Source organism: Rhinolophus ferrumequinum, chromosome 11 (genome assembly GCF_004115265.2).
Source record: "Rhinolophus ferrumequinum isolate MPI-CBG mRhiFer1 chromosome 11, mRhiFer1_v1.p, whole genome shotgun sequence".
NCBI classification, from domain to species: domain Eukaryota; kingdom Metazoa; phylum Chordata; class Mammalia; order Chiroptera; family Rhinolophidae; genus Rhinolophus; species Rhinolophus ferrumequinum.
Window position 1 is genome coordinate 60,444,209 of NC_046294.1, and position 16,853 is coordinate 60,461,061.

A 16,853-nucleotide genomic window follows, 5' to 3' on the forward strand; every position below is an offset into this window, starting at 1 on the left:
ATGTTCAAAAAACGTGTAGAGTTTGACTACTTCTCACAATTTCTCTTTCTTCAATACTGCAATAGAGTCCTAGCTGATCTGCTGCCAACCTTTCCCAGTACAATCCAGGCTCAACAAAATCACGAGCATGATTGTTTAAATCAAATTGTGTGACATCTCTGATCAAACCCAATCAAATTGTGTGATTCAAATTGTGTGATCAAATGTGTGACATCTCTGATCACACAGGGCAAAACCTACCGTTGTTACAAAGCTCTAAGGGCTCAACATGACCCCATCACCTCTCTGACCTCATCTTTCTATTAAAACATCTTTCTATTAAAACATTGCTGTCACTTCCTGCCACAGTGCCTCTGCATGTGCTACATCCTCTTCCGGGGCCATTCCCCTCCCAGGAATCTATAGGGCTCAATATTGCCCCTCCTGCAATCTTTAATTAAAAATAACTAAATAATATAAACCTTCACAGTGAAACCTTCCTTGGTGACCTCTCTAAAATTGCTTTCCTCTCTTTGACCTGCTCCCTACATCCCACCCATATATGGCACATAAGCTCTAGACTCCTTCCCTGATTTAATTTTCTCCTCAGCACTTCTACTCCACTGACAAACTATATATTGCACATATTTACTTTGTTTTTCACCTGTCTCATCCACTGCAACACAAGCTCCAAGAAGCAGGGATTCTATCTATTTTGTCCACTGGATAGCCCTGGTGCCTAAAAGAGTACGTATCACATAGAGGACAGCAGCTCAATGATTATTTGAAGTATAAAATAAGTAGTTAGACCATAAGATGATTTTGAAGTACTATCCAAATATAATTTTCCTGTGTTTCCATGCAATGGTAGAAGACAATGACATGCTAATTTGGAGATAAAGGATAGGTTTCTATTACTATGGTAATACCAGACCTCTTTAGACTTTGACAATTTGACTTTTCTCCTCATGTCTGCCCTTCTTTACAAAAATCTGGAACACAAAAACTTAAACTTATAACCAGATGAACAAATGGGTTATTATTCTCTTTCCAAGGAACTCTTCCTTTTCAAAGAGACTCATCCAGGGAGAACTGCCCTGATGAGCCCCTTGAGACAGCATCAAAAATTGGGATTCACACACAGTGTTGCAGAAACATATTATATGGATAACGCTAGGCACTCGATTGCTGACACCCTCTCTTTCATTTTAGGAACCCTGTGGAACATGAACACTAAACGACTTGCCTTATGGTGCTCAAAGATTGTGCCTACACTAGAAGATGCAAAGTGACCAAGAGTTATACAAGTTCTCAACAGAGAACTTCCTTCCTGTGAAGCAACTTTTGACAGGCAAAATTATTCTCCAAAGATGACTCCACTTCATTTAGTTCAAAGAAATGGATTTACAGCTCTTAATTTTTCTGTCATTGGTTTTTCTACAATATTCCTAAAACAATCTAATCTCTTCAGAACATCCCCGGACACATCAGGCTAACCTAGTTTTTGCACCATGCCCCAACATGTTAGGTCAGCAAACAGGCTGCTGAGGAGCTGCTGCGGCGGCAACTTCTCACTTATGTCTAATGAGATATTGATTTTCCCCCAATCCCTGCAGGCTTTCCCAAGGAATCAATACCTCACTAGTCAGGGAAGCAGACTGAGATGAAACAGAAGACCTTGGGAGAGGAGGGCTGTCACCCGCAAATCTAAGGGTACTTCAAAGATGGCAAACAAGACACATCAGAGAAGGTAAAGGACGACAAAACAGGGACAAACAAAATCAATAGTGAAAAATATGAAGTAATACAGGGAGGGAGAAGTCAAACATATCTTAGTAACAAAACCCCTTCTGAAACTAGGAAGCAACCCTTTCCAGAAGCTTCTGACAGAGACAGAGCCTTTGCCTATATTTTCCTTTGCCTTTCTTTTCTTTTAAATAGTAGAAGCTGAGATAGAAAGCACCAGGTTGATCCAGAGTCAATCACACCTGAGTTTAAATCCTAGTTCTGACAATCCTTAGTTGTGACTTTGGGTAAGTTAATTATATCCTGCTGGACTTTAGTTTCCACATTATAAAACGATGAAAAAGTAACCCTACTTTTAAAAGAAACTGTAATGAATTAAATTATATAATGACTAACCTTGAGTCAAACATAGACAATCAGTAAAATATCAAAGGACATGGGCACCGTCCAGTTAGAGGGAATACGTTTATTTCCTTTTCTTACCAAAACTCTAAAAATGTGATTCCAAAGAAACAAAATATTTAAAATAGAATCTCAAGAATTAATAAGAAAATGTGATTCAGCATTCAAGAGATTTCAACGCATTTTTCAGAAATCCGAAAGTAATGGAGAATAGTAGTAGACTTACTAGGGTGTATACAGCATGACCTAAAGGGTATGTGAAGGGAGATATGGACAATTAGAGAGCTCAGTAATTCCCACAGAATCCAAGACCCATATGTTGAGAGTGACTGAAACCAGGGGACTGACTGAAGGTTAGAACGGGGGATGTCAACTGTACCCTTTCCCCATTCTTCCATGTAGAATACCAGCAGCTAGGCATCTATACCCCTAGTCAAATACTGGTTCATCCTCTGAATAAACCATAGAAAAGAGACTTGAGACTCAAGACAAACCAAGTAATTTTCCTATGTAAGTGATGTGGAACTGAAAAATGAGTCAACTAAAAGCCTGACGATATGGCATCTGGACTACTACTTCCCTGCCACCTCACAGAACTCTGCCATCTTTACCACTGGCAGGAGAGAAGAGTTCCATGGAGACAAGACCTCCAACAGGACCTCTGAGAGTCCCCAGTGACTACCAACGTAAAGTGAAATCCACTCGTCAACAATCAACACTGTCACTAACCAACAAGCCTACAGATGCACACAGAACTTAGTGTCTGTTTCTGATGATCTTATTCCTAAAAATGAATGTTCTGCCAAGGATCATCAGATGTGTAAGAGGAACAATTGACATGAAATAGAATTTAAAAAAAAAAAAGGACTGTAGAAATAACTCTAATGAAAATATCTAATGGAAGAAAAAGAAAAAAAAACTACTTTACAAAACTAATTAGTACTTCACAAATACAAGAAGTGATTACATTCTTAATGAAGAACAGAATGTTATAAAAAAGAACAATCAGAATAGGAAAAAGCTCTTCAAAATCAAAACTATGATTGCTGAAATGAATAATTATAATAAAAGAGTGGAAAGTAAGGCAAAGAAATATAGAAATTGAAATAAAAATGACAAGGTGCTGATAATATGAGGGGGGAAAAGCATAGTAGGTTCACAGACTCAATGCAGGAGGTTACACCAAACCAGGACTTCCATAGAAAAAGAACCAAGTAAATAACGGGGAGAAAGCTATCAAAGAAATAATATTTTTCAGAACATAAGTTGCAAGAGCTCCCAGAGGGCCCGGAACATTAAATGAACAAAGGTTCACACAGAACACAGCACTGCGGAATTTCAGATTACTAGGAATAAAGAGATGATCAAACATCAAGGAAGCTGTCTCACGTTCAGGTAGAGGTAAGAGCTTCTCCTCCAAGTGCTCGCGCAGCAATCATAGAGGCCACCCGTTTTTATGGAACTTCATACTGTATTATAATTATCCAGTCACTTGGGTTTTCTTCCAGGAGATGGGGCACTTCTTAATGGGAAGAAACTGTGCCCTTTATCATCAGTGCTCCAGTGCTTAGCGAAGTGAGAACCTGAATACATAGTAGCTATTCAAGGAATATTTCAGGAATGAATGAATGAGTGAATGAATGAATGAATGAATGAACAAAGGGTAACACAATGTATCTTAACCCGGGAGCATATCAAAATCACCAAAAACTGATTTCCAAAAGCACATTCTCAGGACCTCCAGACATCTCTGAGAGCAGAGACAAGGCATCTGCAATCTTAATAAGCTCCTCAGGTGTTCCTGATGTCCAACTCTGTTCAGGAATCACTGTCACTGGATAGAGCTCTGGACTAGATCCGAAGTCTAGGCCCGGTTTCCCCAATGAAAGTCAGCAAAAAGACTGTCTGGACCTCTGTTTCATTATTAGTAAAAAAGACAAATATGATAGACATTGTGTGTGTGTGTGTGTGTGTGTGTGTGTGTGTGTGTGTGTGTGTCTCAAATGACAGTAGCTGAAGCAAATGAGATACATGTAAAACAAGATTCTGAGCATTTCAGTGAGGAGAAAACTGCTGAATCCTGGTTCTGGCGTGTGAAGGAGGAAGAAGTTAGAGAAGATCCACAGGCTAATGGTAGATTCTTGCAGGATTTTATGTGGTATTACCATGCAAAGAATTTTGCAGTTCCCACTCTAGGGCCCAAGGCACTAAGGGGGACTGTTTCCCTCACTTTAATCCTTCTTCTATAATTCCCCCTGTACACTGTGTGGCACTACACTTTCCCTGCTGTGCAAAGTGTCTCGAGAGCTTTCTGGATGAAAGGAGTTACATAATGGGGAATCCTCCTAGGATATACAGCATTAAATTAATGTTTCTGCTTCTACCCAGTTCCCTAAGGATGGAAATCCCCCACAAAGGGCACGGAAAAGAATAATACAATAAGAGAATCTTTGCAAAGAGTTCCTGAGAAGCAGGGCAACAAAAAATTCTGTTCCATCCAATAAACACTAAATAAGTAATTACCCTCCTGTGTCAGCCACTGCGCTGCTATGTGACCAGGATTTCCCAGCGCAGAGCAGGGGCCAGGCCCATAAAGAAAGACGTGTAACACAATGTGGTAAGAGACAGGAGAGACTACCTGAGGCTCAGTAACAGATGATACTTGAGCAAAGTCATAGAAAGAGTGTGATACAGGTAAATAACTGAAGGAAACATGTTCCTGGCAGGGGGAATACAGAGATGTGAACAGGGAACTTGATGTTTAATGTCACTGGAGGATACATGGAAGGATGGAGTAGCCAGAAATAGGCCAGGCAAGGCAGAAAAGAGCCTCAGTTTCGGGTTTCCTATGATCAGGAACAAGGGGTTTCTGAAGGATGAGTGACTGTGTGTAGGGGTGTATGACGTGGACGTCTGGGTGGATGTGACATCTCCCAGTCAGATGATCTGATTTGCAGAAAGGCTGATGACTTCAGTTTCAGACATGTTAGGTTTGAAGAGCTGTGTGGGTGATGTCCAGATAGAGATCCAGAGGGATATGGAAGTCTGAAGTTTGGGAAAAAAGTCATGGCTGGAGATAGAGATCCAGGAGGAATGCTGACTCCAGAAGCAGAATCTGATTGTATTTAATCATTCCATGGATCTGGGAACAGAAGACATGGTCTACTAGTGAAGACAAGGTGCCACATTGAGTCGTAGTCTGCACCCAACTGCACCCAGGCAATGTTTTCATTCTCAAAGGCACCACGACTCTCCCTGCTTTTGCTATCTCCCATCACCTACACTTTCCCACACAGATCATCTCTGCTTCAGATTAAGCTCAAGATAGGACAGAGTCTCAGGTGCATCCTTCCTCCTTGAAATTTGGAGAGACATGCACATGGGTCTTTTCCTTAAAACATTTTTACAGAAATAATTATAATGGGGAGCTAGGAGAGAATGACATAGGTAACACGTTCCCTCCTGCACACACAGAGGGATCTATGGTTAGATCCACTGAGGGCCCATTTCTATTTCCCTACAAAGTCTTAGTCACAGTTGGATTACAGATTATCTGGTAATTAAAAGCATAGACTTAGAAAGCCTCTGGAGAAATAATTAACTAAAGATAAAAATTTAATGTTATTATTAATTTTTACTGATTCTTAAACAGATGAGTAACTTGAGTTTGAGACTCTTGTATTTAAGCTACACTCAACTTCAAGAAACAATTCCATTTTTCATATAAGACATTAAGAATTTGTCAGAACGATGATTCAAATAGTTGTACTACAGGCTAGTGGTCACTCTATGAAATGATTGTGACTATTAAACATTTCCGTTAACTGATACCTCCTAACTTTGCTGATTTTAGATTTCACACTGGGGCCTTTCTTTTATGTCCCGAAGCCTATAACCAGCTCTAATCAGATCAGCTAGAAATACACGGTTAAATGTCCTGTGGCCAATTAAGCCAGTGGAGGCACAAAGTACCTCATCTAAATTCTTTGGTGATGGGTGCCTAAAACCTGGAATGCCTACTTCCCCCAGGGAATTTTAAGAATCAAACATTTTAAGGATAAGAACTGGCACCTGATGGCATGATCTGAACTCAGAGAGGGCTTAATACATATCGTTCACGGCATAGACCTGGACATTCAATACAAATGGTGTTGAATCGATGAATGCACCGTGACTGCCTAGAATTTTTTCATCATCTGACATTTAAAAAAATGGGAATAATCAGAGATGGCTCACTACTCAACTTAAAAATAAACGGATTTTAAAAAATGCTGTTCTATAGTCCATCCATTACAAAATGAATTAGAATAACTACCCATACCCAAGTGTAATTATCTGTGCAATTCCAGTTTGTACAAATACATTATGTTCCTAAGTGCATATTTTCTAGAAGCCTATAAAAAGAAATGGTGTGTGATAGTGCTCTTCAAGTAGCTTCCAGAAAACTAGCCATTTCTTAACTGCTATATATTTCAGCTTGCAGAGCAATTAAAAATAATAATAAAAGCTCGGTAAACTCAAGAAAACACAGAAAACATTCCCTCTACACAAGAATTCTAGGCCAGCATTCCCTAAACGTGTTCCACTATTTTGTTAAGTGTTCTGTGACCAAAAACATTTAGGAACTGCTGTGTGGTGTAGTCCCCTCGTGGAGGAGATCATGAGAAAGCCATTCTCTTTATGATATACCATCACTTTAGAAATCCACCCTGACAAAGGACATATCTTGATTTAGAAATGTCATCATATGAAGGGGCAAAACGTGTATGCTTGAATCAAAGAAATAAGGTAGTAAGTATACAGCTTTAGGGAAGTCACCTAAGTCCGAACTTCTTTTTTCTTTAAAATAGTCATAATATTAATGCCTACTTTATCGGATCATGTTAAGGATCAAATGAGTTCATACATGTAAAAATATCTGCACAAAGTTAACAGGTTGCAAACAGCAAGAAACATAGCCATTGTTTATGTTTTTCTTTAAAACAGTCATAATGTTAATGCCTCCTTTATAGGAGCATGTTAAGGATCGAATGAGTTCACATGCATAAAAGTATCTGCACAAAGTTAACATGCAGCACACAGCAAGAAACATAGCCATTGTTATTACTGGAGATTCCGAATGCCCATTAAAACATCCAAGTCCTGAAAAGTTCTGCAGCAAGGGAAGTGGTTGTTTAAGTCGCTTTTCTCAAATGTATTTGACCATGTATATTAATCCGACTTCTCAGTTGTACGATACAGAAGCTGATGACGAAAGAGTTTATTCAAGAATGTTGAGTAGCTTACAGAGTGATTCAGTTGTCTAGAGAAACAGGCTCGAAACGAAGCATCCAGAAACTCAAACCTCTCCTAGAATAGGCCTGATGAGGACACTCTGAAGCCACCACTGAGCGCGACTAGGTCCTGTAATCTGAGTCTCTCTAAGGAACTCCCTCGAATGCAACTGTTCCTGGGAGCAGCAGTGATCTGTTTCTGGGTCAAGCACAGGAGCCTGCAACCTCTGCTGTCTATCAAGGGTGGGGGTCTGTTCAGCCACCACCCTCCCCAGAAAACATGGATGCAGCATTACACCTTCTTCTTCTAGCAGCTCACTTCTGAATCAGAATGATTGGTGAACTCTAAGCTATGCGCCTGTGCCCTAGCTGCAAAGAAAGCAAAAGAAGAAAGTTTTATGGGTGCTTCCTGGGGAGGTGCGCCTCCCATGACTGAAAGTTCCCCAAAGATAGCAAATGTGTCTAATCTTTGCTAGAAAGCCAAAATACACGACACATATCCACTACACTGTGAAACGCCTACTCCTCTCCCTAAAAATCTAGCAAATTCCTACAGAGAACACTGTCGGATATATTCCTTCTCTCTGCAGGACACACATCAACATTTTTCTTTTTAGCTTCACAGAAGAGCTAACATTGAGTGCAGTTTAATGTAAGAAAGCTTTCCTAGGGCACCCATTGATCGTAGAAGATTGTGAGAAGAGGGAGGGCCTAAAAAGTCACTTTAAGTAGGACAGAAACAGCCAAGGATATCTGCCAGGAGTGGGGTGCTGCAGTTATTTCTGTGACTTTGGTTCCTGTCGTGACTAGTGGATAGATAACACTTGCTCCCTCTATGCTGGCCTTTTCCTGGTGTCCTGTTTCTGAACACAGCGCACACAAATCACTGTACCATAAAAGCATGATGGAACCTCTTGGAAAGGGCTGAGATAGAAACAGACCCTTGTGCTGACGTAGCTTTCGTGTGCTTCAGAGCCAGATCCAGATGGTGACACCCAGACCAGTGGATGGGCTGTGGGAACAGATAATAGGGATGGTGGTAATGCTGCTGCTGCTGCTGCTGTTGTGTGTGTGTGTGTGTGTGTGTGTGTGTGTGTGTGTGTGTGTGATGAGACATAACACATCTAGGAACCCCACATACATTATGTCACTTCTTGCTCACAACAACCGTAGAAGGTGGGTGGGTGGCTACGGTCAGAGAGTGACTCTAAAAGGAGGAACTGGTAGAGATGCAAACCATGGTCACCACCATGCACCAGGCAAATGAGTCTGCAGGTAGCAAGTCCCTGTCAGTCACTGACATGGGCCCAGAAGACAGGACTCCCAACTTTGGGGACGCAATAACCAGATCAGGCCAGTGTCCTCATTTTAAAGAGAGAAATCTACCAAAGCGTATCCTAAAGACCGGGCTTGGGCCAAGGAAGGAATACAATAGTCATTCACAGAGCTCAGGTGTGATGTGGGCAGCGTGATGTATTGGAAGTCCTGAACCACAGGGTGACCCTGTGAATTTAAGTTACAAACCACGAATGGGGGTGTTGTCAATAATTATGCTAAGGCAGTAGCCATAAGCTAGGAATGTTCCAGGAGAATGGGACATATGATCACCTCAGTGACATAGTTCCTGGCCTTGTGCCTCCACAGGGAGAGCGGAAGTCAAGGCGGCTGAGAAAGGGAAAGAATGCAGTGGTAGAAAACCAAAGCAAACCTGACTTAAAAGAGGCAGTATTTCTTTTCTTTCCTTTGGTTTTAATATTCAAAGAGATGATGTGAAAAATCGGAGATGCTAGCATACATTTAATTTTTTTTTCTCTTAATCCACTGCCAGAGGCTACCACGACTATTCCAGCAACACCAAGAAGCACGAAAACCTACATGGCACATTACTCCAAAAGGCTGAAGAGCAAAAGGGTAAATTTGCCTGGGCTGTAGGGTCAGCCACAAGATGGAGGCGGGACTCGATGACTAACTCCTCTAATACCCGGCTAGCTTCAGCTTCAGAGATGGCCAGCGGATGGTGATCCCACAGGATTTCTGCCTTTGGCTCATCAGAAATTTAGAAGGTGGGGAGGGGGGCAGGAAATCAGATGTTTATCACTGGGTTGATTATGACGTCACTCAAGAGGGCTCTAATTGTTAGTGGATTCACTTTCTAAGAGAAAGATCTCTATGGGAAAACTTCCCTGATCCCAAATGTAATCAAAGAATGAATGGGTACCTGTCTCCAAATGCTGCCATCTTAGCTTCAGGGTGACAGTTTGATTCGGGCCTCTGTTTTGTAAATGTGGTAATACTATCCTCAGAAAGTAAACAGAGCTTTATCAGATGCTTTAAAAAAGACTGAATAGTTGACTCTCCAGCTTGTCAATGCTGCAGTATTATTCCTGAGCTTCTAGGCGTTGACTTTGAATACTAACCTAGCACCGGGAAGCCATTTGCATTATTAAGACATTCAGAAGGGGAATTTCAATAGCAATATAATTGGAGGGAAGAGAGACTTTGAATGTGGGTTCTGCCTCTTACAATGAGGCCTTGTACCCTCTTGCTTATATTAATAGTTGAGTGCATTTTAGGCTTGTGAAATTCCTTCCACCCTTTCTCTGTACAAAGCTTCTCATCAAAGTTTACATTTGCAGGGATTTACAGGATTAGAAATTCAGTATGTAAGCATGGTGGGTCAGCCAGGCCTTAAGTTAATGAACATCACGCCCATAAGCATAGTTTGACACTGCAAAGGTTGAGCAAGGAAAAGTCAGTGAGCTTTTTCCCCACAAATTCATAAACTTCTTCCTTTCTTTTTGTTTTCTTGCTAGCACTTATTCAGTATACAACACTCCATACATTTTATTTATGTTTTGTTGTTATTGTTATACATGAAGTCAGGATTCTTTCTGTTTTGTAAATACTTCTATTCCCAGTGACTGGTACATAATAGGTGTTCAATAATATTTGTTGAATGAATAAATGATGGAAGATTCCTTTTTCCATACAAATATGAGTTATTCAATCTAGTTTGCCCTTCAAACATAAAGTAATCAATTGAGAAAGATAGTTCTCAAAAATCCTAGTTTTTTACCCCGGTCCCTGGAGGCTTCCAGGCTGGAGAGTGACTCAAAAGAAAGGAATTTGAGATGCAGGAGCTATGGAGTGAAATGAAATTTGAGTGTGGGGCTAAGCAATAGGAGAATAGGTGAATTCACTCACACTTAGGAATTTTTATTTTCCTTAGGAATTTTTTAAAAAGCCAGACTAACATTCAAGAATCAGACTATAAAAAATATAACGTTTCTTAAATTGTGTGTAACGTAACCATACCTGTGAATTTTGCTCTACCTGCCTCTCTTTACAATAAGTTCTTCAAACAAACAAACCAAAAAAGTTCAGTGACAGCCAGAAAGTAGAAAATGATACTGTGTCCTGAATCAAAGGAAGAATCCCTAAGAAATGAGGCCCGAATCAAGAAGACTAGAAACTGAGATGTAATAACTTCTAAACATAAGACCAGCTTAGAAACAGCACAGAGAGAACATAGGCATTAAGACTCTCCATGAAATGGCAGAAAGAAAACAAAACAAAACAAAGTCCCAACTATGACAGAAAAAATGGCACCACCACCCTCTTTTCCCTGTCATCTCTCAATCCAAGCAGTTGCTTAATCCTGCTGGTGTTTACACTTTAGTAATAGTCTCAAATCAGGTTTTTCTTTCATATCCCTAAAGCCATTACCTTAGTTCAAAGACTTGTCATTTTCCCATAGGAATGCAATAATTACCATGTCACTGTCTCCAGGTTTACATGCTTCCAAGCTATCTTTCCCTAGTCTCAGGGCAAATCTGACCATTCCACTTTCCGACCTAAAACCAGTCAGAGGCTCCTCCACAGCCTATTAGAATGATGTCCATTCAAATTATATTTTCAAATCGTTCCCTAATGATGTGCACAAATGTTCACAATAAGGACTAAATGTAAATTTGATAAGTACACAGATAATGCCTATCTTATTCACAGCTGAACCTCAAACAACTAACACAATTCCTGTGTTCCACAAGTATTTAATATGTGTTCCATAAATACATAAAGGTGTAAAAATCATGATATAAAACTATGCAGAATGCAATCCTAAGAATGTAAAACACACACACACACACACACACACACACACACACACATATATATATATATTTATATGCATAGAGAAAATACCAGAAAATATAGCACAACATTTATTTTTATTTTATTTTTGTGTTTTTTTAATTTTCAAAATTTACCGTGAATTATTTTTCTCTCTCTGATACTGAGCTACAACAATATAAACAAAAACAAAAGGGAGTAGAGTAAAAGCCATGCACCTAACAAATCAGACAGCAGCGTGGGACATAATGGGAAGTATAACACCCTCACCATACGACATCAGATTCTTCATCCACCCGACCTGACGCTGCCCTCACTTCCTGCTACTCCTTGCCATCCAGGTGAATGAGTAATGCCAAACCACACTATGTTCCTCACATTTCTACTTGCCATCTCCTCTCTCAAACCCACTATTCTAGTGTCCCCAATGGGATAGTCTGTGTTCTTGCCATCTTTTCATTTTTAGGGCAAAGCATAATTCCTGGTACAGGAGAACACATTAAATGCTGATGGAGTAAATTAATTAATACATGAATAAGACAGAAACACTGAGCATGAGGCCCATTTCTTTCAGTTACTCTAAAATCATACTTACCTAATAGGGTAGTTGTGAGGACTGAATGAGGAAATGCATGGAGATAACATGTGTCTGACACATAATAAGCACTCAATAAATGAACACAGTTATTAACTATTATCAACATGACCACATATCAGTTACTTTGCTCCCTTAGCTACAATCATCATAAATTGTGGATAATAATCCCTGTCCTGCACATATACTCATCCATTTGAGATGAGAAAGAGCTTACAGTAGTTTGGGAATTATAAATCACTAGACAAATACATATTATTATCATTATGATGATGAAAATGATTACATGCCATTTTCTTTGTGATCTTGTCTACAATAAGTTTATCCTGTAAAGTCACATTACCTTTGCTGATGTTTCAAACCATCCTACGAAACCATGCTCCTTGCAGAACTGGTCCATCTTGAGGCCATTGTTCATGAGCATATCCTTCCCCTGGTCACACTTGTTGGCCAACAAAACCACTGAAACTGGTTTGCCATTAGGGAGACTTAACTTTGAGTCCAAATCATTTTTCCACTTTGTTACTGCTTCAAACGTAGCTGGCCTGGTGACATCGAAGACAATAAATGCACCCATGGCTTCTCGATAGTAGACCCTTGTCATGTTTCCAAATCTTTCTTGACCTATCACCAAAAACAAACAGAAAGCAAAAACTTATTACAATAGCAAACCAAATCATATATTGTAATCTTATGAGGTCTCCATTATGAGCAGATCATTCAGTCAAGCGCTTCATTGCTCACATTTAAAGAATGAGCTAAATATGCACCCATGCAGTTTTGTTCTTGATCTTTGAGTCCAGAGGGGATTTGTTCATTTAACAAGTATTTATTGAAGCTTCTGTGTATCATAAAATGTTCTAGGACTGTGCTAATACAGTATCCTACAAGCCACACGTGGCTACTTACGTTTAAATTCCTTAAAGCTAATTAAAATTTAAAATTCACTTCCTCAGTCACACTTGCTAGGGACATTTCAAGTGTTCAATAACCACATGTGGCTAGCGCTACAATATTACATAACTCCAATATTGAACATTTCCATTATCACAGAATGTTCTGTGGGACAACAGTGTTCTCAATACATGAGATTAAAATATGAAAATCCCTACTGTCATGTCATGGAGCTTACATTTTAGTGGAACAATAGATTATAAATGATAAGCACAATAAATAACTACATGATGTAGTATGTTAAAAAGGTAGCCACAGTCAACTCCAATTAAGGGTAACAGTCAAATAGACATAGCTAGCATTTGTTGTATGCTTACTAACCATCAGAAATGTGATTTACATAAATGATCATGAAGGTACAATCATTATCCCCATCTTAAAGTAAGAAAATTTAGACTTAGTTAGATTAAGTAACTTGCTCAAATTATACAGATTAATAAGCTTGGGAAGTCAGAATTCAAATCAGAGTTTTTTGAATCCAGAGTTGAAAGCAATTTACCAACATTGAACATTCTCAACTACTAAACCATAGTCTTGTACTAGCTCTTCTCCAGGTTTATGTACCAGAAGTGTCCCATTCAACTCAATTGAACAGATAATAGATACTTATGTGTCAACGCCAGTCTCTGGGTGACATGCTAGGAATACAACAGTGAACTAGATGACCTGTCTCCTACAATCTACTGGATGAGGAAAGCCTTCTGCTACAGAAAGAGTGGGAGGGGGAGAAGAGAAAAAGGGAGAGGAAGGAAATAAACAAGAAAGTGGGTTGCTTTATTTAGATCAATTTACTAGAATTAGTTTTGCTCTGATTCTAAATTTTCTAACTGAATATTGGCAAATTTCTTAAACACCCTAAGTTGAGCTTTCCTCATCTGCAAAATGGCAATAACAATATTTACCACAAAGGGTTGTCCTGAGAACGAAATGAATTAACATGTGTAAAGCAACCAGCAGAATACCTTAAAACTACGTGGTACTTGAGTTTTCCTTCCCTTTCTCCAGCATGTTAAAAATTATGAAAGACAATATGATATAGGTAGTGAAATCATAATTCCAGACCAGACTTTATAATAAAAAATTATAGGTAATTCAGCTGATTAACAAAAATGAACAAAACCCTATTGCTTGTCACTCTGGTGTATTAGTAATTGCTAAAGACAGGGGCTGAGACTGGGTTTATAGTTTCTGAATCAAAAATCTCCAGAAGTGTATGACCAGATAAAGGACTTTTATTCTAACCTGGGCATTTATCTTCAGAGTCTTACAAAGTTAAACAAATTGAAACAAAGGTAAGTGTGTATTCAATAAGCCAGCTTATCGTCAAAAGAATAAACTGCTAAAACTGGCATGGACCTAAGAACATATAGATCAATATACCTCTAAGAACAATTTACATTTAACTTTGAGCTCGAGGTTTTGTGATAAGTTTTAACTGAAGTTACCAAACTCTTTTGTAGGCTGTTATGTGCATATGAGCATCAGCACTGCAGACTGTGAGAGAAAAATGATCCATGACCATAAGCACTTAATGGAAATGCACGAAGGTCAAGGGTTCCTGTCCTGGCATGTGAGTGACCCCGTGTGCGCAAGGACGTATCACTGGCAAGAACATTTTGTCAGGACCAGCACATGATGATCCTGAAATATTCCTTACGTGGGTTATACCACAGAGGCATTTTTATTTTCCATTCTCACAGTTGTCCGGTCAATAAAAGAAAGGGGTATAATACTCTTCGTATGACAAAAGCCACAGCTAAACTTTCCTTTTCTCGAATGAGTTTGAAATGTATTTTCTTTCTTCCTTTTGTATTTTGGGTCTGTTTGTTTGTTTGTTTGTTTCTGATGCAAACAGTGACCTCCTTTGATAGCACTCACGGTGGCCATGACATTTCAGGAAGATGGGGGACGGGGGGAGGAAAGCCCTCTGTGATTATTCAGGCCTCTGAAGGCCTCTAGGCTTTGGAAGGATGTCTTGTGATCTCTTTTAGGGAACTAATCAGATGAAGGGCAAAGTCATGGGTTATTCAATAATCTACTTGTCCAGAGGTTTTCATAGCAGAGTACAGCTGTCCTCAAGAAGAAAGATTTGACATTTTGACTATATGTCAAAGGGTCATTTTCAAGACTATGCAAAACAGCAATATATAGGTTTAGCACCTTAATAAGAATTCAAAAAAGAAAATGTGTGTGTGTGTGTGTGTGTGTGTGTGCACGCACGCGCGTGCGCGCGCGCGTATGTATTTGAGTTTGTGAGGGTATGTGTGTCTGATGATAAACAAGATGGAAAAAAGTATGTTTCTAGAAAGAAAAGACCTTTGTTTATTGAGGTCACTGGGCCGGCAGACTTGGACAGTTTGTATTTTTGGCGTTCTAGCAAGAGGCCACATTCAGACCAGGGCACTTCTAGTATTCACATTTTATCATTCCTATCCTGTCAGCTGACAGCACTCCCTGCTGTTTTTTATTAAAAGATGGGAACCATGTGACTTTTAGCGAGTGCTTACATGTGGGCAAAGTAGAGACCCGATGAATTTATCATAGGTGATTTACTTTAAAAAAAAAAAAAAAACAACCATAATTCAAAAATCACCCTTGAGGTTAAATCATTCATTCAACAGACATGTAGTATAGGGCAAATATGGTCTAGGCTCTGTGTTTTGTGCTGCAAATACATAGTTTTTGATCTCGAGGAACTTCTAAACCAAGAAGCGTCAGTGGACACACGCACTGAAAATGATTGAATCCTCCACGTATGTCCCTGCTTCTCGCAGGCTCTAAACACCTACTCCACAGCAATGTGGATGTGGCTGATGATTCAGCTTTCAGCTTGGAAGGAGAGTAAATAACAAAGCAATCAGCTGAATCTCAACAAATGCAAGGGCTGTCGTAACCATCTGGATAACCTCACTGCAGAAACCACTAACGTAAAGGGTCAGAAGATACGGGTCTTAATTTTAATCACCGGTCACCAGTGCAGCCTTAGACACGTATATTTCTTTCCCTGAGACTCAGTTTTCTTATCTGTAAAATGAGGTTGTTCTGACTGATCTCAATGGTCCCTTCCTACTGTCATGCCTTCTAGCTAGCCCTGTGATATCGCCACTAAATCAACACTTGTCTCTGTCTCAACTGCCTGAAACGATCGATTTGTGTCACGGACTCGGCTAAAAATACACACAAGCCATACTGTGTATTTAATGATATTTTCATTTGGTAACTAGTACTATATAGATGCTCTCAGTGTGCAAAACCAAGCAGTGAATCTTCTCGACGGGCATCAAAACAAGTGGAAATATGTCAGGTTTTCGATTAACCAACACGCTCTGTGACCTCATAGTAGTCACTTTACCACACTGAACCTCAGTTCCCTCACTGGTAAAATAAGGACACTGGATTGCATGGCCTAAAATAAGGACACTGGATTGCATAGCCTAAACTAAATTCATGCTTGCCTCTGGCAACCCCCTGTAATGACCAACACGCCCCATCCCAGACGCAGGCATCTACATCCTCACCTCTTACTCCCCTTGTGTATCTCAGTCCGCTTCACAGCACCGTCATCCTCATCTGATGGGTGTTTATCCAAAGGAAATGAAATCACTGCCTGGAAGAGAGCCACACAGGCCCCCAGACTGGTACCTTCAACTCTTCTTCCAACTCCTTTCTCACCACCATACCCAAAGGGTCTCCAATGTCCCACCAACACTTCTATTTCAGAAGTGGCTCTTCCCCGGCCCCCTCCTCTCCATCAGCATTGCCAGCACTCCAGT

At 39.9% G+C, this 16,853-nt stretch overlaps 1 protein-coding gene across 1 annotated transcript in view; it reads right to left on the reverse strand.

Annotated features, from left to right (window-relative positions):
* RAB38 (RAB38, member RAS oncogene family) overlaps positions 1 to 16,853 on the reverse strand; it is a 53,208-nt gene that overhangs the window by 20,225 nt on the left and 16,130 nt on the right. Inside the window, exon 2 of the mRNA XM_033121650.1 lies at positions 12,470 to 12,750. Within this exon, the coding sequence (XP_032977541.1) occupies positions 12,470 to 12,750 (281 nt within the window). The remainder of the gene's footprint in view (positions 1 to 12,469; positions 12,751 to 16,853) is intronic.